The 21,703-nt window shown below is 36.1% G+C and overlaps 2 protein-coding genes across 2 annotated transcripts in view; one reads left to right on the top strand and one right to left on the bottom strand.

Annotated features, from left to right (window-relative positions):
* The window catches only part of LOC135106920 (SID1 transmembrane family member 1-like), a 9,140-nt gene extending 1,204 nt beyond the window's left edge, over positions 1-7,936 (bottom strand). The window contains exons 1-14 of the mRNA XM_064016361.1: positions 7,385-7,936; positions 6,912-7,045; positions 6,375-6,545; positions 5,792-5,936; positions 5,173-5,256; positions 4,679-4,908; positions 4,397-4,512; positions 3,898-4,009; positions 3,323-3,470; positions 2,872-3,069; positions 1,860-1,977; positions 1,388-1,627; positions 616-851; positions 1-146 (exon numbers count right to left, since the gene is read on the bottom strand). The exon at positions 1-146 is cut by the window's left edge and continues 79 nt beyond it. Coding sequence (XP_063872431.1) covers positions 1-146; positions 616-851; positions 1,388-1,627; positions 1,860-1,977; positions 2,872-3,069; positions 3,323-3,470; positions 3,898-4,009; positions 4,397-4,512; positions 4,679-4,908; positions 5,173-5,256; positions 5,792-5,936; positions 6,375-6,545; positions 6,912-7,045; positions 7,385-7,795 — 2,489 coding nt within the window. The 5' untranslated portion in view covers positions 7,796-7,936. The remainder of the gene's footprint in view (positions 147-615; positions 852-1,387; positions 1,628-1,859; positions 1,978-2,871; positions 3,070-3,322; positions 3,471-3,897; positions 4,010-4,396; positions 4,513-4,678; positions 4,909-5,172; positions 5,257-5,791; positions 5,937-6,374; positions 6,546-6,911; positions 7,046-7,384) is intronic.
* Positions 7,937-8,349: 413 nt separating this feature from the next.
* LOC135106921 (retinoblastoma-binding protein 5 homolog) lies at positions 8,350-21,342 on the top strand. Its single transcript, XM_064016363.1, has 10 exons — positions 8,350-8,594; positions 10,227-10,425; positions 13,471-13,588; positions 14,549-14,659; positions 15,035-15,216; positions 15,903-16,022; positions 16,272-16,425; positions 17,612-17,824; positions 18,510-18,756; positions 19,763-21,342. The coding sequence occupies exons 1-10, from the start codon at positions 8,576-8,578 to the stop codon at positions 19,870-19,872; spliced, it is 1,473 nt and encodes a 490-aa protein (XP_063872433.1). The 5' UTR covers positions 8,350-8,575; the 3' UTR covers positions 19,873-21,342.
* Positions 21,343-21,703: the final 361 nt, after the last annotated feature.

Genomic DNA, 21,703 nt, shown 5'->3' with positions numbered 1-21,703 from the left:
TCCTTGTTATACTGGCGGCTGTGTGCTGGAGTCAGTTCCCAGGTGGTGGTATGCTGGGTGTAGAAATACACAGCCGTCCCCCAGCCAGCAGCACACAGCACCATGTAAACAACTGGTTGCAGGAGGAGACGCTCACCATGTCTCAGCTGAAAAAAAATTATTGATAATTTAATAATTCTCTTGGAAAAAAAATTCACTTGTGAAAGTATACATTTATGAAGGTCTTTCATTCATCTTCCTAGACAAAGCAAGATGTCAGGTTTATAATTATGCTCTATCAGAGGAACATGTCCTGATTTGATGTTCCAAAAGATGCTACTCATGTCATGCAGAGAGGAAGGAAGTACTCTTAAATTACAGATGACTTATGATTGAAAATACATAGCACCATAACATCAAGATTAATAAATTTCATAAACTGGCAAAGATCAAGTATTTGGTTTGATGCATCCATATACCTAGTCCATAGTTTACATGTGGAAAGGAAAAATATTACTGATATATCACCATTTTTCAATATTACACATTTTCAATATTGTAGGAATGCAAGATAATAACATAAAAATGCCAGTTCCTTTCAACTCTATGATAAATGTTGTCAAACGAGCAACCTACCTTCATGATAATATAAAATGCAATATAAAGCAAAAGGTTTGTGAGGAATATGATCAAGAGGTATGAGGCAAAGTCCCTGGGAGTGGACACCATGCCATAAATAGCCAAGCCCCAGTTGGCTGCATTGCCCAATGTCAGCAGCACCATGCGGTCACAGTACATGGGTTGGCAGATTTGGCGACAGTCACTGATTTCACTCAAAAACCAAGTCTTGAAACGTTTGAGGACTCCAACATCTGTAAAAAAAAAAAAAGTTTCATAATCAATTCCAGCTATTCTTTGAAAATGCAAACTTATGAAAATGCAACACCTTTCTCTTTCTCTGTGACTGACTACATGACTGACACTTACAGCTCCAACACTCAGCATGTGGATTTCTAAGGTGGTCAATGAATACTATGCTGACATTATGTGCTCAGACCTTGCAGATCTCTAAAGATCACTTTTACCTCTCCAGTGGTTTTGGAGAATACTCATCTTTTTTCAAGTTCTCCATGACTGTAAGGCCAGTACGGTATGAAGGTCCTTGCCTCACATAACAATCATGCATGAAGTTCCTCTGAACCTGGATGTGCATTTTTTGGGGTGGCTAAACTCCATCCTACAGTCTTGATCTGTTTGACCCACCATGATGAATTACATCTTAAACAAAATTCCCACCTAATTCCTTTCTATGCTTTGAAAATAAAACAAAGCAGTGCAACAGCTTTGATTAAGATATCAAAGCTGAGAAAATGCTATATAAGTAAATTGTAAACCTTGAGAATCTTACCAAGTTTCCACCTGCCCATGTAGTATATCTGGCATGACAGCATAAGGCAGGAAATGACATGAATGAAACCAAATATGATCCAAAATAGAAGAGTGCCACTGAGAACCCCAATCACTCCCAAGAGAACAGCAGCAGCCAGTGCTGCATAAGTGGCACTGGCACTTGCATTGATATCTGGATGGCGAGTTTGGTAGATCTTCAACATGGAGAGTACAGATATCACATACATGAATGAAGTGTCTGTGGAAAAAAGTAGTGACAATAAATACAAAAGCAAGGTGCTGAAGTGGCATGTAATAAGTATACAAATGTACACAACATTGTCTTGAATCATGATATGCACTAGTTTCTGCAATATTGACAAACAACTTAATCAGATATGATCATAACCTGGCTTAATTCAGCTCAAATCAAATAATCTGTTCAACTTGTAAATGCTTATGAATTCTTTCATTAATGGCAAGATACTTACCAAACTGGTAGTTTGAATTATTAGGGCAGATGTGGTAGCAGGCGCTCATAAAGCCCTCCATGATAAGTGACCCACCCATAGCATAAAAAAGGCCAAAGTGCTGGGGAATCCCATAGTACTGAAAATTAATACAAGATTAGATGAGCTGCTATGCACTAAAACTTAAATACACAAAGAAAATAATTTCATTTTTTAAAAGAGCCACTATGGAATATGCAGCAGTGATGTGGAGTCCATATTCCAAGAAACACAGCTCTACTAGAGAGAGTACATATAATAGAAAGACCTCTCTGAAGCTGAAGCTAAGAGAGAGGACAAGAGAAGCTGTCGTTACCCATGTTGCTAGAATGACAAAAAAGAGATATGATTATCATGTAGAAATGTGAAAATGAAAAAAAAAAAAAAAAGGGATATAGAAGACTTGCATTATCACATGCAGTTTTCTAAAGACAGCAACTGATCAGTGAAATGTATCATCTGAGGAAGTGGAATGGACACAATTTCAACAACAATGCATGTCACCTTTAAGGGCGCTGGTATATTTCAGAACAAATTATTTTCCCTAGTTAAGCTGGCATGTTAATTCTGTACATAAGTTACTTGCATCATAATGATAATAATGATTATGAATTTTCACTGAATTTCATTGAAAAAAAAAAAAGAAAATAATTACTTTTATTCATGTAAGTTTATAGTCAAATATTTATCATGTAACTACATAGCTACAGTGACTAACCAACCTGATTTTATTTTACAATAAAGACTTATTATGATGGTGAATGTGTATGAGTGTCAGTGCTTTGGGTCTAATGGTTACAGTTTGATTTCTACACAATACCTGCCCTGGAAGTTTTCACAACTGCCAGAAAATCATATGTTACACTTAGAGATCTTGAACTTTATACAAAATACTGAACAGAGTCCTGGCTTACTCCTCATGACAGTATAGGCCAAATGCAACTGTCTTCAATTCATTATGACCATCCAAAGATTCTGGTACAGGCAATCTCACCTTGTCAATCTTGTAGTCAACTTTTGTAGCCAGTTTATGCTGATGATTCCTACGTGCACACATGGTAATGAACAGGATACCAAAAAGGATGTAGCTAATGTTGGAGAAAATATGGTTGAAGTCTGTCAGTGGACCAAGAGGATGGGCACACCAGAAATTATAGAAGCACAGGTCTTGGTTCCCTGTCTCATCAAGAACCTGGAAAAAAAAAATGTGTTAATTTTCATTTCAGTCCTTACTATTTTCTCTTTTGTTCGCATCCATCAGCAGGATATTCTTAAAGTAATGCTTTGTCATGTCACAGGAAAAGATCCATGAATTAACAAAGAAATCCTTATACACCTGCTTATGTACAGAGTAGGTTGAGAGATGAAGAACTGAGATTAGCATGTATGTACATTACATTAACTATTCTGTTTGATTCTAATATAATTATCTTTTCATGTATTACCTTCTGATAAGTTATCACCAGTTGGATGACAGGAACAGCATAGAATATCCCAACTGTCAGCAAGCCCCAGATGTATAACTGAGACTTTTTGGTCAAAACCCTCATGTCTTTTCGAGCCAAGTCACTTACATACAAGAAGGTCTTAGTTCTGAAATTAAAGGGTTATTTGGTGTGCATTACCAACAACAGATAAAAGAAGAACAAGTGAATTCTCTTATTCATTATATCTTTTGACAATGAACAATGCTTGCAGGACCATAAAATTCACTGATTCCATAAGATACCAATATCAATCCCAGTCACAATATTTTCCTGGTATATATATATTTTTTTTCATTCTCTGTATGCTACATAAGGAAAAAATGACAATGAATGGTAACACATACTCCAAGAACATATTTCTAGGAAGTGAGTTATTTCTCTTATGTTCATTCAAATAATTTCCATTATATATTGCTCTATTTCTTTCTTAATTACAACCATGCTTTTAAGGGTAAGGACAGCTTTATATTTGAAGATCCCTACTTGAAACAGACCAAAAATTAAGAGAATAAAGGTAAAAATGCAATTCTCACCTGAATACATCCTTCTCACTCTCAGCATCAGTAAGCATGTCAATGTCATCCTCGTCAAGTGAAGAGTCAGAGGGTATTCGAGGCAAATGTGGTTGCTCCTCCTTGTTGGTCTCTGCAGGATCAAATATAAAATTAATACAAGCCTCCCTAAATAAAAACAGACATTAAGAAATATTTGCATGCAAACCTGACTAAAATTAGTATTTTACCTACAGTGAAGGTACTGGGAGTTGTTGATGAACATTTGCAGTTTTGAGGTGACTGTAAATATATTCCTGGTAGATCTAAATGGTACAACTAGGAATAGAACAGGTTGATATGTAGTTGGTTTGCATATTTCAGTGAAGGGAGAGGAAAGCCATAACTGGTGGTAAACATTAAAATCTCCAAGAATGGAGATCTCTGTAAACGCAGAGTCAGGATATGCTCCACTTTGGAAGTTACAGAGTCAAAACTGTTTTTTTATAGTTAGAAGAGATAGACAAGAAGTATACAGTACCTGCATTCCCTGCAACAGCTCCATAAGATGATGATCCATGGGCACCTGACTCATCTGACGTTGCCAAGATAGAATCATCCATGAGACTTCGAGCACGAGGCTGCTTGCGCTTCTCCCTACAAGATTTGTGTTTACAAGTTACTAAAAAGACTCCTTTTAATATAATTCTGGGAATAAATAGTAAAACTGCCTTGCCTACTTAAAGCAGATTCTGACTCAAAGAATGTCAACTTAAGAGAGGTTTTATTGTACTATGAAAAACAAAAATCACTGACTCCTTACCTGATACAAGATATGCAGCCCAAGATCATTGCTACAGCATAAAACAGAGCACAGTAACCAAGACCAGCAAAGATGGCACCAAGATATTCTACTTTTGTAATCTTCTCTTCAATTGTGAGTGTTATGGTCTTCTTGCGAGTGCGGTACACATGTTGAAAGGAGCCTGAGCAAGCTTCATCAGTAGACAGCACCACTACTACCACATAAAGCCCTTCTGGATAATCAACTTTCTACAAATATAAAATAAGTAAATGTGGGAAATGCTGAGTCACTGTTAATATTGCTACTGCCTTTATCAGTACATTAACTATTAACACAGTACTATATCAAAATGCCTCATCAATATAGCAATTAAGTATTTGCACATCTTAACAGTATTTGTAGCATTAGCTGAAATAGAATTTTTTTTCTATCAAAACGAGACTGCTATATATTGTGCTAGTAAAACAGTTCTCAGTGCTTTACTTCATGACTATGTGATTGCAAATACTTACTCTCACCGTGATACCTGCTTGATAGGTCATGGTTTGGTAATAGTTCCCATACTGGACATTTTCTTCACTGTCAAACACAGGACACTGTCACAGAAAGGAAGAAAACACTTATCAAAACTTTAAGGTACTGAGTTTTTATTTCCTCACATCTGAAGGAACTTAATGGGATGTTCCACCTGAGAAAGCAGTATGTTATTCCATGGGAATGTATGAGTATTCCAGTTTTAAAAGTGTCAGTAAGAAGGCACTATTTTTCCTTTTAAACATTGAGGGATTGCCACTAACATAACTTTTCTCTTTTCTCTAGCCAATGTCTTTGTTATTAAATTAATCCAAGCTAAATATATCTATTTCCATAATGCTCAAGTAAACAACAGACTTTTGAAAATGTATGTATACAAATCTTTTCAATCTGACTACTGTATGCAGGTACTTTTTGTATTTCTAATTTTACTCACACATCAATCCTGAAAATAAAGTGAACATACTTAATGATGAACCATTGTGCATATGTAAAATATTCTTTTGAGTTCTTAGGAGTGGTGCATAGAAAATAACAATATTTCACTTTATAAATCATTGGATGAGCTCTGAAACACTTAAAACTTTCTTGACTTACTGTGATATTCTGAATAGCAACCATGGCACAAAAGTCGTCCTCAGCTATGACTTTCACCAGTACCATATCAACATTCTCAGGGAATTTGAATTCATAGAACATTGGTTGAGAAGGTGTGACATCAAACACCATGTCAGCATGGAGGCTGAAAGCAGAAAAATTAATCAAAACTGTAAGTCCCCTGCATGACATATACACCATCTCCATGGACCCAGTAGCTAATGTCAACATCCACTCATTATGATAATCTACATACCCTAAGAACTAACAGATAAAACAAGAAAGCTTTTACATGAATTTAGAATCAAAATTCTCTGGTTCCATTCAAAAAATGCATAAGAATCACAAGTTAAATACTTTGTGGCAATTAACAATTTTTGAATACAAAAGCATTTATAACTAAATTTTAGTGACCCTGTACTTGTTCACAAAAACACAAATCCCTCATCAACTACTAACTGGTGGGGAACATCACAATAAATTGAAGCATGATTCCATATTCACCAATCTGAATGGTCATAGTTCTGAAGACATGACATGCTTGCAATAATTTTCACAAGGCATAAACAGAGGATATACTTACTCAATGTGAAACCTGGTCAGAAACTCTGCTGTGACTGTGAAGTTCAAATTTGTTGGTGAAGATGTAGATATATCCACAAACAGCCGCTGAGTCATGTCAAGGTTTCCCTGATATGTTACTTTGTAATTCTTTACAGGACACAGGGTATGCGAAACAGTGTAGTATTTTTCTCTGTGGAGAGTCAAGAACAAAAGCTGGTACAGTTGCTTATAGTGTAAATCTTGAAGTTTGCAAATGAGAGAGAGAGAGAGAGAGAGAGAGAGAGAGAGAGAGAGAGAGAGAGAGAGAGAGAGAGAGAGAGAGAGAGAGAGAGAGAGAGAGAGAGAGAGAGAGAGAGAGAGAGAGAGAGAGAGAGAGAGAGAGAGAGAGAGAGAGAGAGAGAGAGAGAGAGAGAGAGAGAGAGAGAGAGAGAGAGAGAGAGAGTACAAGTCAAACTTGCCAAGTCAAAGGCTTAATCTAGAGAAAGGGCCCAATTAATAAAGAGATGACCTAAATCTCAAATTTTTTCTTGAACAATAAAAACAATGCAAAACTCACAAAACCCGAGTGTTTGGGGGAGGCTCAAGAGGTAACTGCCAGGATAGGACTCCTCGCTGCTGCCTCACTACTACCAAGAGGGGGTAGGTGTTGCTGCTCCTGAGGCTGCTCACTGTGACTCGCACTGCCTGAGACTGAAGGTGAAATTATGTTAATGGCTCTTGGTGCACTTGAAAGTCCCTGAATATCCTGTCCTACTAATTTTCTAGGATCATCAGAGACTACTTATATTTCCTATATGAAATTTAAAAGTATCACTTCAATTTACATTTCCTAAAAAGACTAAGTACATAAAACTAAGTTAAGTAGTACCTTCTTTACACCATGCAGTGAAGGGTTGAGCCAAACTTGTGAAGCAGATAAAATGAAATTCAGCTTATGTTAAAATGAGATTAGCAAGTGAAATTAATGCAATGAACCTAATCTAGACCTTAAATGAACACTCATTTCAATATTATCCCAGTTTTACTCACCTCTAACTCTGTTACGTTATAAGTGAACTCAATCAAGTACTCAAAGGTCTCATTGATTTTCTTGGTGATATGTTCTCCAAACTTTCCTTCCAACACAACGGAATGGATTGCCTCCCTGTGACCTGTATCCACTCCATAGGCCACACCTGTCCCATTGTGTATAGAGCCTCTGGATACACCATTGTATGTGACATTTCTTCCTAGTTCTGCATTCCTCATGAACTGACTACCTTTAGGGCTGCTTATGACATGCCCTTGAATTCCACTGCTAATGTGACTGGTGTGTCTGGGGTGATGAGGGAGTGTGCCAGGGGCGTCTCTGTTATCAGTGCTGCCCGTCACTCCACAGCTCACCACACACACCACCACCACAAAAGCAGCAAAAGAAGTAACCATTTTCTCAAGTTTCATAACGCAGAGACGTTCAGGTAAAGGCGAAGCAGAAGTCCATGGTTCACTATTGAGGTTGGCACCTATATCTGTGCACCGTGAAGCCTGTGATATGACAGCTCTGCCTCGACTAGTTCCTCTCGTAGTTTCTAACTTTTCATCGGTACTTCCTTTTTATCGGATTTGCTGTTCGGTACATTTTATTTCGAATTAAGTATTATCCTGAAAGCCAATTTAACTTATGACACTCGGTTGATCAATAATTATAGAAGGCATTATTGAAATAATCTTAGCCAGACATTGATTGTTTCTCGGCAAAAAAAAAATGTAACGCTTCTTCAAATGATCTACACATTGAAGGGATCAACAGTGAAATAAATCAACTTAACATATCCCTCAAGTGAAAATGCGCTATTTTAATATTATCGGTTATAGGTATTCTGGAGCTTTAAACTTATGCATGATATCACATAAACAATTGCGCTTTTTCAGCTATTTGTTAACATCTGTACTATTTTATTCTTTATCTACATAGCTTGTACAAAAGCAACGTCTTTGGTCCTGTGGTTGGTTTGCTCATCCTTGGTCCTGCATCTGATAATACCGAATTACTCAAGTCCCGGGCTCGTATAAACACAGGCAGCGTTGTTTGTAACTTTGTTTATGTGTGTGGTATCTTTACATGAGCTTCAGACTAGAGCAGAATCTCGTCAACGTCTGTGAAAGAAAAAAAAAAATACCTAAAGAACAGCTTTATCAACTGAACCTAAGAAGCTGTTGTTAAGAGGGACACAGTGAAGCATGAATCTTGAGCTGTTGGGTGAGTACTGAGTGGTGCTTCATGTTCATGCCATCCAGAGACGCCCATGATCCCTGAACCTATTGCTCTAGAACTTTATGAAGGTGTAGCCAAGTAGTTTCCTATATCCTTACATATTTCATGGTGTAGATCTCATCTTTGGAAGCATGTTGGTGGTTGAGTTAGGTTAGTAAATTAAGAAGTGACCATAACACTGAATTCCGAATGTCTTAGGTGTCCAAGGGATGAAACTCAATTTAGGAGGTTTGTTAGGTTATGTTTAAGTTTTGAGAATTCATGTAGTGGAGTTGTGCCATTAGGAGATCGTTTGGTAGCAATTAGTGGCTTTGTGTTAAGTTGTGTGGCACCCATGGGGACGATGGGGTTCTGGCGAGGAACCATGAGCACCAGACTTTCCTGGGTGAGGCTTATTGTTTTGGTGAAAATCGAAGATTTTTTTTTCTTTTTTTTTGGGGGGGGTATAATTGCAGTTTCCCCCAATAAACCGCACGTAAGTATGAAGTGTCTCATGGTCTAGATCACACTGCTAGGAGCATTTCTAACTCCATATTAGCTTGTCGCAAATGAATAATAAGGTCGGGACGGAATTTCAAAGATTTACCTCAGTTTTTAGGTGGGATCCTGTTTCCACAGTCATTGAAAGGATAGTGAGTGTGTTTGTGTGTTTGTTATATTTGTTGTTATTTGTTATGTAATATGTGAGGCACATATTACATAACTATGGCGACTGTCAATTTCTTCGTATACTTAGGGAATTTCTTTCACTTGTAGAGAAATATCCCTAGATTTTTAATACTTTTTTGGGGGAGTTATGTTATGTTTGAATAGGTTAGATTAGGTTAGGTTAGGTTAAGTAAGATTTGTTTAGGTTAGGATAGGTTAGGATAGATAAGGTTAGGTTAGGATAGGTTAGGTTAGGATAGGTAAGGTTAGGTTAGGATAGGTAAGGTTAGGTTAGGATAGGTTAGGTTAAGATAGGTAAGGTTAGGTTAGGTCAGGTTACCTTAGCTTTCTGGTTGTGTTCGAATATACTAATGGTGGGGGTTCAAGGGAAGCACAGCCCCCTGGTTATAATAGGTTTTTGGTTTGCTACATTTAGGAAATTTCCTTGACTTCTAGGGAAATTTCCCTACATTTTCAAAGTCTATATATTACACGTATGTTTCCCCCCCCCAAAAAAAAAAACCCAGTTCCCCACAGGCCCGCAAGCTTGCTGGAGGGGTTGGGGGGGTGTGGGTAGAGATTGGGGATATAGGGTGAAACTGCAAATTTACCTTTTTTTTTATTTACTGAGGCCAGCATAACAGGTGGCTGAGAAAAAAAAAAAAAAAAAGGGAAGCTTCCTCCATTATTACATTGTAATAATAACATTGATTTAACAGTATATTATATAGTGTTTCTCAGTGTCTTCCTTTTTACATTCCACACACACACACACTCACACAAACACACACACACAAACACACACACACACACACACACACACACACACACACACACACACACACACACACACACACACACACACACACACACACACACTCTGTTATTACTTTGTTACCTTTTTTTCTTGAGTTGTCATTCTCCTCATAGGAAATTATTTAATTTCAATATTTTTCTCTTTCTCTCCAGAATCGTTTGGTCAGAATTATCCAGAAGAATTTGATGGAGCTCTAGATTGTGCCTCTCTCGCAGTCACATGTGCATTTAACAGACGAGGGACACTGCTGGCAGTTGGCTGCAATGATGGCCGCATTGTTATTTGGGATTTCCTCACTCGTGGCATTGCTAAAGTCATCAGTGCTCATGTCCACCCAGTGTGTTCCCTAAGGTTAGTGTTCATACTGTGTGATGCATAGCACTGGTAAAGATGGACCATCATAGAAATTGTGAGTACAGTAAGGTCGCTGCTAATGTGGGGATTCAGTTCCACTATTAGAGTTTTAATGAAAGCAAAGGCAAAAAAAATGATTAACTATTGTTCCAACCTGAGATAGGCCCCTCAAAAATTAAAATTAAATATTTCCATTCTACCTAAATCATTATCTTTTCTTGGATATAACTTAAGGTAATAAGAACATAAGAAATAAGGGAAGCTGCAAGAAGCCACAGGCTTACACATGGCAGTCCCTGTATTAAATATACCTACCTATTTCCACCTATCATACCCATCCATAAACCTGTCTAATCTTCTCTTAAAGCTCCCCAATGTCGTAGCACTAACAACACGATTACTGAGTCCATTCCATTCATCTACCACTCTATTTGAGAACCATTTTCTTCCTATCTCTTTCTTAAACCTAAATTTTTTCAAGCTTGAACCCATCATTTCTTGTTCTGCCCTGCTTGCTGATCCTAAGATTTTTGCTTACATCCCCCTTGTTATAACTCTTATAACACTTGAAGACTTGCATCAGTTCCACTCTTAACCTACGTCTCTCTAAATAATGTAAATTTAACAGCTTCAATCTTGCCTTGTAAGGAATACTCCTCATCCCCCTGTATCCTTTTTGTCATTTTCTTTTGTACTGATTCTAATAGACCTATATCCTTCCTGTAATGTGGGGACCAGAACTGCACAACATAGTCTAGATTAGGTCTGACCAGCGCCAAATATAACTTTAATATTACTTCTGGCCTCTACTTTTAACACTCCTAAAAATTAATCCTAATACTCTATTTGCCCAGTTTCTGGCCTCTATGCATTGGTTTCTTAGATGGAATTCAGAGCTAACTATAACTCCTAAATCTTTTTCATACCCTGAACCTACCAGAGTTTTGTTGTTTATTGTGTACCTACTGTAGGGGGTTTCCTCTACCTATGCTAAGTACTTTGCATTTGTTGATATTAAATTGCATTAACCATCTGTCTTTCCATTCATTCATCCTATCAAAATCTGCCTGTAAGGCAATGGCATCCGATTCTGACCTAATTAATCTACCTATCTTTGTATCATCTGCAAATTTACTAACATCACTACTAATTCCACTGTCCAAGTCATTGATATATATTTAAAACAATAATGGCCCTAATACTGATCCCTGTGGCACCCCACTAATTACGTGACCCCACTCAGATGTAGAGCCTTTTATTACAACTCGCTGTCGCCTATTGCTTAGCCATGACGTTATCCAGCCTAATACCTTCCCTTCTATCCCGTGTGCTCGAACCTTTCTCAGGAGCCTCTGATGGGATACCTTGTCAAATGCTTTAGTAAAGTCCAGATATAAGATGTCAAAACTATCACCATTATCTACTGCCCGTACACTTTACTGTAAAAACTTAACAAGTTTGTCAGGCAAGACTTCCCCTTTGTGAAGCCATGCTGTGACTGATTTATCGAGTTGTGTTTGTCTAAATGCTTCCTAATGCTCTTTGCTATTATTAACTCCATTATTTTACCTACAACAAAAGTTAAGCTGACAGGTCTATAATTAGACGCTAAAGTTTCATCTCCTTTCTAAAAGATGGGTACTACATTAGCCTGCCTCCACATTACTGGTTCCTCACCTGACTCAAGTGATTTCTTAAAGACAGAAACTAATGGCTCATTAATAACCTCTTTGCATTCCTTAAGTACTCTGGGATATATTTCAGATGGTCCTGGTGTCTTGAACTTTTTAGCCTATCTATCTCCTGTTGCACTATCTCCTTAGTTATGGTAATATCTGTCAACTTCTCATTTTCATCTGCTCTAAACTTCCGTTGACTGTTTGGCATATCCAGCATGTTTTCTTGGGTGAAATCTGTTAAAAAATACTCATTCAGAATTATACTAACCTTCTCCCCAGAACTAACCAGCTCCCCATCTGCTGCCTTTAATGGACCTATAGTTTTCTTACTCTTCGTTCTATATACCTGATAAAATCCCTTGGGGTCCTCTTCGCCTGGCTGGCTACCTTTAATTCATAATTGCTTTTAGCTTTCCTCATTATCTTCCTGACTGTTCTAACTAATTCATTATATTGTGGCCTTAAAATCTCTTCACCTGCCTTTATTCTCTTGTACATACTTTTTTTCCACCACATATAGTGTTTTGACCTAACAGTCATCCATTTAGGGTAATTTTTCTGTGATCTTATTGCTCTATACGAAATGTTTGCTAACTGTCCTGTATGCAATTTATCTGTGAAATATTTATACAACTCACATTTACTTCACCTAATCCCCTCATCTCCGTCCCTTCCATCCTCTCCAGTCCCTCATTTTCTTGCCTTGACCTCATATCTCCTATCTCAGATCTCATCATGACCTGACCCTCCAACATACACATATCTCTCCCTCTGTCCCTCCTCCGAACACTTCTTCCCTCCTCTTGCCTTACATCCTCACACCTCACCTCACCCCTCTCATCCTGCCTTATCTCTCTCAACTCCATAGGAGTTCATAAAGTATCAAAAGGATAATGAATGAAAACTGATACAGTACAGTAATAATCATTAAAAAAACCTCGCTGAGTCAGTGTTTGCTCTTACAGTTGATGAAAGCTCACTGATATCACTGTGGATGGTAGCGGTGGCAGCAGCCAGCACTTATCCTCACAAAATTCACATCACCATGTATGGCAGGGGCAGCTGCAGCCAGCCTGTCTCACTAAACTCGCATCACTATATATGGGATTCACAGTAGTGCATTTGCTTCCCCAACATTAGTGTTACCCTACTTTGCATCATGGACTTGTCTACGACTTGTAGTCTATTCCTGCGTCAGAGTATGACCTGAAAGCAAAGTGACCTCTGCTTTAAACATGATTTGTGTTAGAATGTTGTGCATTAGTGGCAACCTGACTATACATACATGTGTATTTATTAATTTATTTGTTTATTTACTTATTTGTTTATTTATTTATTTATTTATTTGTTTATTCATTGTCAGTTGGTCAAGAGCTGGGTACAAATTGCTGAGTGTCTCAACTGACAACAATGTCTGCATCTGGGATGTACTCTCAGGGGAATGTGATATCAAGTATAGGTTTCCATCTCCTGTAATGAAGGTAAGAATATGTGACTGCTCTCATAGTGATGATTATTGTGTCAAGTACAGTGGAACCTCGATCTCCAAATGTCTCCTTTTTTGAACAAATAGGTTTTAGAACAAAATTTTGAACTCGTAATTGCTTCGGTTGTGGTACCATAATTTGGTTCTAGAACAAAGTTACTTGATTTCAAATACTAAAAGACATTTATAGTTTCTAGAAATATTTATTTTGGTTTTATATATTTGGAGGAGAGGCACAGAGTGTAAGACAGTAATTCAATCTTTGAAATAAGGTAAATGTGATCTTATTGAAAAGCCTTGATATAAACAGTTTTTGGTACTCAGGAATAATCCTGAGCCACTTGTGGCTATTTCATTGACACACAATTTCATCACTACTGCATAACAACATTTTTCCAGTAGCTTTTCCCAGCAGCAAGATGTTTAAGTGTTATGATCACTTGCTCTCTTTGTCACTCTTTAAGGCTTCCCTCACTAGATTGGTGACAAAGAGAATACCTGCATGGTTTAAGCAGTATCTTCTGATGAGTTCTGTGTCACTAAGTTCATTCAGTGGGTGAATAATTTGTGGGCTGATGTGAAGCAACCATCTTGGATGTGGAAGCATGTCATAAGCCGCTAAGACAGGGTAGACAGGTGTCTAGGAATGGATTAATCCATTTCAAAGTGATTCCTATGGGGAAAATTGTTTTAGTTTTTGAACATTTCAGATTTTGAGGGAAAATTGTTTTAGTTTTCGAACATTTCAGATTTTGAATGACATTCAGGAACTAATTAAATTCGAGAACCGAGGTTACACTGTATATTGAATACTTGTATTATGATATTTTCCATTATTTTGTTTTATTTTCTGTGTAGGTGTTCAAAATGATGAGGTGAAAAATTTTCTGTGAGGCTTAAAATATATTGTACAATACATAAGCTTGTCAGTTAAATATCTGGAATTGTTTCTCAGGTACAATTTCACCCAAGAAATGACAAGATGTTTCTGGTGTGTCCCATGAGACATCCAGCTGTTTTGGTGCATGTTGATACCTCACATGAAATTATTCCAATGGATGATGAGGTAAGGAACTGGAGATCTTTGTGTAATAATTTGTGTATAATGTAATTATTTTTTGTGCAATGTTGTGGTTGCATCATTTTTAAAAGAAAATGCTTAAATTGTCTGTAGTTGGCTAGGATTTACATTCTTTATCTTGTATTTGTGAGCTGATTGTGCTGATTTTCACATCACCTGTCTCACTGTTTTTATTAACAATAATGATAATGATAAAGATTTATCTAAGGATATTCCAGGTGGACATTACAATTCTAACTTTCATAATTTTCTTCTTTCTGGTAGAATTTTAAAAAATGCTCCCACTCAAGTGAAAAAAGTGTATCTAGATGTATGTTCATCAGCTGATGTTGCATATTTAAGAAGATTCTTTTTGCACAGGGAGATGTGAGCATTGTGGCATCCTTTGACCGTCGTGGAGATCATATTTATACAGGTAACAGTCGGGGGAAGCTGCTCATCCTTACTTGCTCTGACCTGAAAGTCAAGACTTCATTCAGAATTGGCCCAGGAACATCCAGTGCAGCTGCTATCAAGAGCATAGAGTTTTCCAGAAGGACAGAGTAAGCTAATTAAAATTTTTCTGCATGTATATTGCATTATAAAGGAAATAAATGTATTTTAATTTTATTTTGTAAATTATTTGAAAGGCATTTTAAATGGAAGAATGATGAAATGAATGGAAAGTGCATATGAAAGGCTTCATATGTTTGGTGAAGTTGAAGGAATGAATTGTGAAGTGAAGAAGAGTATTGATTGTAACTCCATGAGATAGTTTGGTCATGAGGAGAGAACAGTAGGAGGTGAAGTAACAAGAAGAACATTATACAAAAGTGAAGGGAGTGCTGTGAATTTAAGAGGAAGATTCCCTCTAGAATAGGAAGACAGGTTATTGGAATACCTGAGGGAGAAGAGAGGTTGAGGGCATGGAGTGTGCAAGAACTCATGTGAGTTCCAAGGAATGGGCATCAAAATATGATTTGATTAGGTTATTTGTGGATTGTATTTAGTTTAGATTGACAGTCATTGCCAGGCTTTGCTCTAGGAATTGGGATGATTAATGATGAATATTGTAAGTCATTTGACTATTTTTTCATAATATGTGGTACAAAACACTACATTTTCCCTTATGGTTGGATATACATATATCTGTGTTTTATGTTGCAATATTATGCTTTGAATTGCATGAACATAGATGATGATAGCATTATGAAGATTGCATGTTTATTTCATATATATCGTTTCCCAGCTTCTTCTTGGTGAACTCAGCTGACCGTGTTATAAGAGTGTATGATGTACGGAAGGTTTTGAAAAGTGGGAAGGATGAAGACCCAGAGCCCACTCAAAAGCTGCAAGATCTGGTCAACAAGTAAGTTTGTTTCTCATTTACTTTTTATTGAAGAAAAAAAAAAAGTATTTTATAACTTGAAGGAATTAACCCAAACTTAGAAAGAAGTAATAACACTTCATGCAACATAATTTCTCTTACTATTATGTGTGTTTACAGTCACTCCAGCCAGTTATCCTGAACTTTATCTTCTTTTACAATTGTGGTTAGTAGTTTAAATGCTCTCTGCAGGGCTTAACTTTTAAGCTATGACAAGTTCTCTCATTTCAGAACCATGTGGAAGAAGTGTTGCTTCTCAGGTGATGGAGAGTACATATGTGCAGGATCAGCTCGTCAACACTCTCTCTATATATGGGAAAGAAGCGTTGGAAATCTGGTCAAAATTCTTCATGGTACAAAGGGGGAGATGTTGTTAGATGTTGTTGTAAGTGACTTTGTTCCTTATATTGCATATGATTGTTTATTATCACTGAATTTTTAGAGATGATCTGTTTTCAGTCTTTGTGTGTTGGTGTATATAGAAATAGAATAATGATAAATAAGTAAGAAACTAACACCAGAGGATGGCATTAATGAAAAAGTGAAAAATCCTTATGCATTATTAGCAATAATGAGAGAAGCCTTCACATGTGTAGTAAAGAGATAGTAAAAAAAAATGATAATGTCTTTAGTAACAGCCTCATCAAAATATGCAGTAGTGATGTATAATTTACATTTAAAGAAACATTATTAAACTAGAAAATTATAAAGAGCAGTAAGATGGTCATAAGTCTGAGATATTTAAGATAGGAAGAAAGATTGAGAAGGTACAGCTATGCAAACTGGAGGAAAGAAAAGATAGGAAATATTATTATGGTGTACACATGTGTGATAAAAAAAAAAAAAAAATAATAAAAAAATAAATGAATAAATTAAAATAAATAGATAAAAGTAGAAGATATGTGTCAGCCAGAAAATCCAATGTTCATAGAGCATAACAAGAAAGTTTTCAAGTAGATCAGTGGAATGCATTACCACAGGAAGTGGTGTGCTGTTACTTTACATGATATTTCTGTAGCTCTTCCATGAAAAAAGCATATTAAACATTTCATAGGACTTAAGGTTATTTTAGTAACTCAAGTTTAAAAAAGCTGCACTATATTGGTTGTATGTTTGCAGCAAGAAACCTCCATTAATTTTTTTTATGCATTAATTCTTTTGCTCTTTCCATTTTTTAGTCTTACTTTTTTATTGTCTCAGCATTTTACTACAATATCACTTCAAGTTTCACTTCTCTGCTATGTGGTCATTCGTCCACTGAACCTGGTGTGCTGTTACTTTACATGATATTTCTGTAGCTCTTCCATGAAAAAAGCATATTAAACATTTCATAGGACTTAAGGTTATTTTAGTAACTCAAGTTTAAAAAAGCTGCACTATATTGGTTGTATGTTTGCAGCAAGAAACCTCCATTAATTTTTTTTATGCATTAATTCTTTTGCTCTTTCCATTTTTTAGTCTTACTTTTTTATTGTCTCAGGATTTTACTACAATATCACTTCAAGTTTCACTTCTCTGCTATGTGGTCATTCGTCCACTGAACCTTTTCACAATTCACCATTTCTTTACAGTGGCATCCTGTTCGCCCCATTATGGCATCCATCAGTTCAGGAGTTGTTTCCATTTGGTCTCAAAACCAGGTAGAGAACTGGTCAGCCTTTGCCCCAGACTTTAAGGAACTCGATGAAAATGTTGAGTATGAAGAGCGGGAGAGTGAGTTTGACCAGAGTGATGAGGACAAGAGCGTTGAACTGAGCCAGGAGCGCAGGGAAGAGGATGTGGAAGTGAGTTACTGTGGGAGATGCTAAAGGAAACTCAAAGGGAAAGACTTAGGGGAACAAAAGATTTTAGCTTCTCAATGATGTCAATGAAATTTAGATACATTTGGAACTAGAAATACTCATACAAAAAGCTCTAGCTCTTTCATTATGTTTATTATGTTCTATTATAGACATGGCAGTTATGACTTGTAAACTCATAAAAGTGGGCAGTGCTGCTTCATCCTCTTTAGTGGTATCTTGAACACCTCATAAGTATGTAATATTAGGAACCCAACAATGTAGATTGTAAGGATCGAATTGATGAATATTCTAAGTTTAGCAGTTAACTGCTCTTAAATTTAATTGATATTTAACTGCTATTTTCAGATTAACTCTTAAATTACATGAAATAACTGTCATGTTAATTTATTTTGCAATACTTGCTTGGCATTAGAAAGTCTCCTATATCTGGTTCTTTCCATAAAATTATTTGTTCCTGCAAAGTATGAATTTTTTGTCTGAATGGAGGAAGTACTAAATTACCATTTCTTTTAGATATTTTTTTTATTATTATTATTATTATTTTTTTTTTTATAGCCTCTTCTGCTTCTGTTATCTTCTGTGAAATTCCTCTAACATGGATATTTAAAATTGTTACTGATTTTGGTGTTCAATCTCTTCATTAATTAATTTATTTATTTTCCCACAGGTTGATGTCACCAGCATAGATCCTGTGGCTGCATTTTGTAGTTCTGACGAAGAAGATGATAGTAATGCACTCCTGTACTTACCCATCTCACCTGAGATAGAGGAGCCAGAGGAGGGTTGGGGTCCTGAAGGAGCACCAAATGAAGATCTTTCTTCTAAGAGATCAGGTGATAGCAAAGAAAATGTCTCACCTAAAAAGAAGAGACCAAAAACCCATGATGTATCCCTGGAAAATGCTCCAATTGATGGTAAGTGACATTTCTAATTAATCTTAAAAGTGTATAACTGACTATATATGATGTAAATGTTTAAGAACTGCATAAAATCATAAAAGCAGCAAACTACAGCCAAAGGCTGGTTCTTGTGGATCACTTCCATTCTTCTTTCCTTACTTTGATGAGCTGTGAAGTTTGAGAATTGCAAAGGAATCTTTATAGTGGAAGTGTATAAATACATATACAATGGAACTTTGGTTACTGAACATCTGTTTCAAACAAATCAGTTTTCAAACAAATTTTGAACTCATGATTGCTTCAATTGCTGTAGCATAATTTGGTTCTCAATCAAAGTTACTTGTTTTAAAATACTAAAAGACAGAGCAAAAGCTGATGTTTATTAATAATTTATAGCTTCTATGAATATTTTCTTAATTTTTATGTATTTGGAGGAGACAGTGGGTAAGACAGTAATGCAGTCTTTGAAATAAGGTAAATGTGATACCGTTGAAGAGTCTTAATGTCAACAAACAGCTTTTGGTTGGCTCAGGAGTAATCTCAAGCCTCCTGTGGCTCTCTCGATGACCCACAATGGCATTACTACTGCACAACTACATTTTCCCAGAAGCTTTTCCCACCAGCAAGATATCTAAGTGTTATGATCACCTTAATTTTGGCAGTAAGTGCCACTCTGCAAGGCTTCCCTCTCTGGATCAATGAGAAAGAGAATATCTGCCTGGTCTAAACAGTATCTTCTGATAAGTTCCATGTCACTAAGTTAATTCAATACATCCTATCTGGATAAATAATTTCTGAGCTAGAGATGTGGAATTGCCATCTTGGCAGTGGGAGCATCTATCATAAGCTACTAAGACAGGGTGGATGATGCCCAGGAATGGATTAATCCATTTTACATTGATTCCTATGGGGGAAATAGTTTCAGTTTCCAAACATTTCGGATTTTGAATGGCATTCAGGAACTAATTAAGTTTGAGAACTGAGGTTCCACTGTATGTGACATATTTTCTGTATGTTCCAGAGGTGCATCCACTTGTAAGCAACAGGCCCAAGGAGAAGCAAACCACAGGCAACAAAAAAGGAAGAAACAATTCAAAAGGAGAAGGCAAAAAAGATAGGAAAAAACACTAAAAGTATGCAAATATTACACATCAATTTTCACTACACACACACACACACACACACACACACACACACACACACTGTACATCAAATTTTATCTCATTTTCCTACACTAGTGTGTACTCATCAAATACTATATCATTCTTTTTATATTTCACATAGATTTACCTTTAGGAAATGTATGTGTGTGTGTGTGTGTGTGTGTGTGTGTGTACACTTTGTCTGGGCTAACCCCTTTTGTGACATCAGCGTGGCATACAGAATGTAATACAAGTTTGTGTCACTTATTTTCAGATGTAAAAGTATCTTATTGCATTTTTAAAAAAATCTGAATTCTTATCTATGGTTTAGTGTGGGATTTTCCTTTGACTACCATTGTTTATGGGCATTGTAGAGTTCAACACAAGTAAATGTGGCTTAATTTGTGAACATGACAAATATGTATTTCCATATTTGGGTTTTGATAAATAGCCATTTAAAAATTTTAACCAGCTTGAAGAATTCAGTGTTTTTGAGATGTTAAATTTTTGCAAGTAATGCATATAAAAACATTGACTTTTCAGTTCCCTCCAATATCTCATATGAGAAATACCAAGCTGATTGTTTGGATTGTGTTCGGCTGCACCATCTATCTTATTTGCAAGTGCATGTCTATTCAGCGGAAGGTGTTGATACTCTCTTGTGATAGCATGGGCAGTATGACATTTTCATCTGAGATGTTTTCCTCTGTATTTATATTCAGTCATTGGTCATAAGTTTTGACCTTCAAATAGTATAGAACAGTCCAATTGCCATGGCACTTATGGCTCAGTGTGCACAAACTAATTGTGTCAATAATGAGTGTGATACACAGTATGTACAATGAAACATTACCATTTACCTTTAATTTCTTTTGTCATTTTAACCATACTGATCCTCATGCCTTAGTGGGCTAAGTGGTAAAGTAAACATTGTGCAATAACACATTTTATTATTTTGAAGACAGTAAATTCGACTGTTTTCAGTGCCTTTGTATATTTTCTTGTGTTGTACTGACTCTCCAGTTCTGCTATTTCCCCTCTCTTTCTCATCCCTCTCACTTCCTTATCATTTTCTCCTTCACTCCTCCCTCTGTCCTTCCTTCCCCTCTTTCCTTTCCCTGTCCCTTCCTTCCTCAATGTCGTATCCTCTCACTTTTTCCAACCACCACTCATATCTCCATCTTGGCAGCCATAATTTTGTACTCGGAATAAAATTTGTTTTTTTATTTTTATTATTATTACTTTTTTTTTGAGAATATGTGACAGCTTGTGTGTACATAGATTTAGACATCTGACCTAGTACAACCTTGAAATTTAGCAGACGTGGTAGTGGCCTTCCATGTCAACTTGCCTCATTATTGCATCTTGTGAGGGAAAAAATATTCTTGGAATATTGTTTCAGATATCTTCTGAGACTGAATACTAGAAAAGTATTCAAAATATAGAATTTTTTTATAGATACTGTTGTCTTATATAACCATAAGTATTTTATAACTATAGAAAGTCTTTCTTCATTTCTTGACTATATTTATTTTATGTGTTGGAATTAAGAAACATGAAAATATATTTATATCTCTATTTATCTATCTATCTATCAATCAATCAATCAATCAATCAATCAATTAATCAATCAGTCAATCTATCTATTTATCCATATATATATATATATATATATATATATATATATATATATATATATATATATATATATATATATATATATATATATATATATATATATATATATATATATATATATATATATATATATATATATATATATATATATATATATATATATATATATATATATATATATA

This window comes from Scylla paramamosain, chromosome 14, assembly GCF_035594125.1.
Source record: "Scylla paramamosain isolate STU-SP2022 chromosome 14, ASM3559412v1, whole genome shotgun sequence".
Taxonomy (NCBI): Eukaryota; Metazoa; Arthropoda; class Malacostraca; order Decapoda; family Portunidae; genus Scylla; species Scylla paramamosain.
This window is presented reverse-complemented; position numbering and strand designations above follow the sequence as displayed.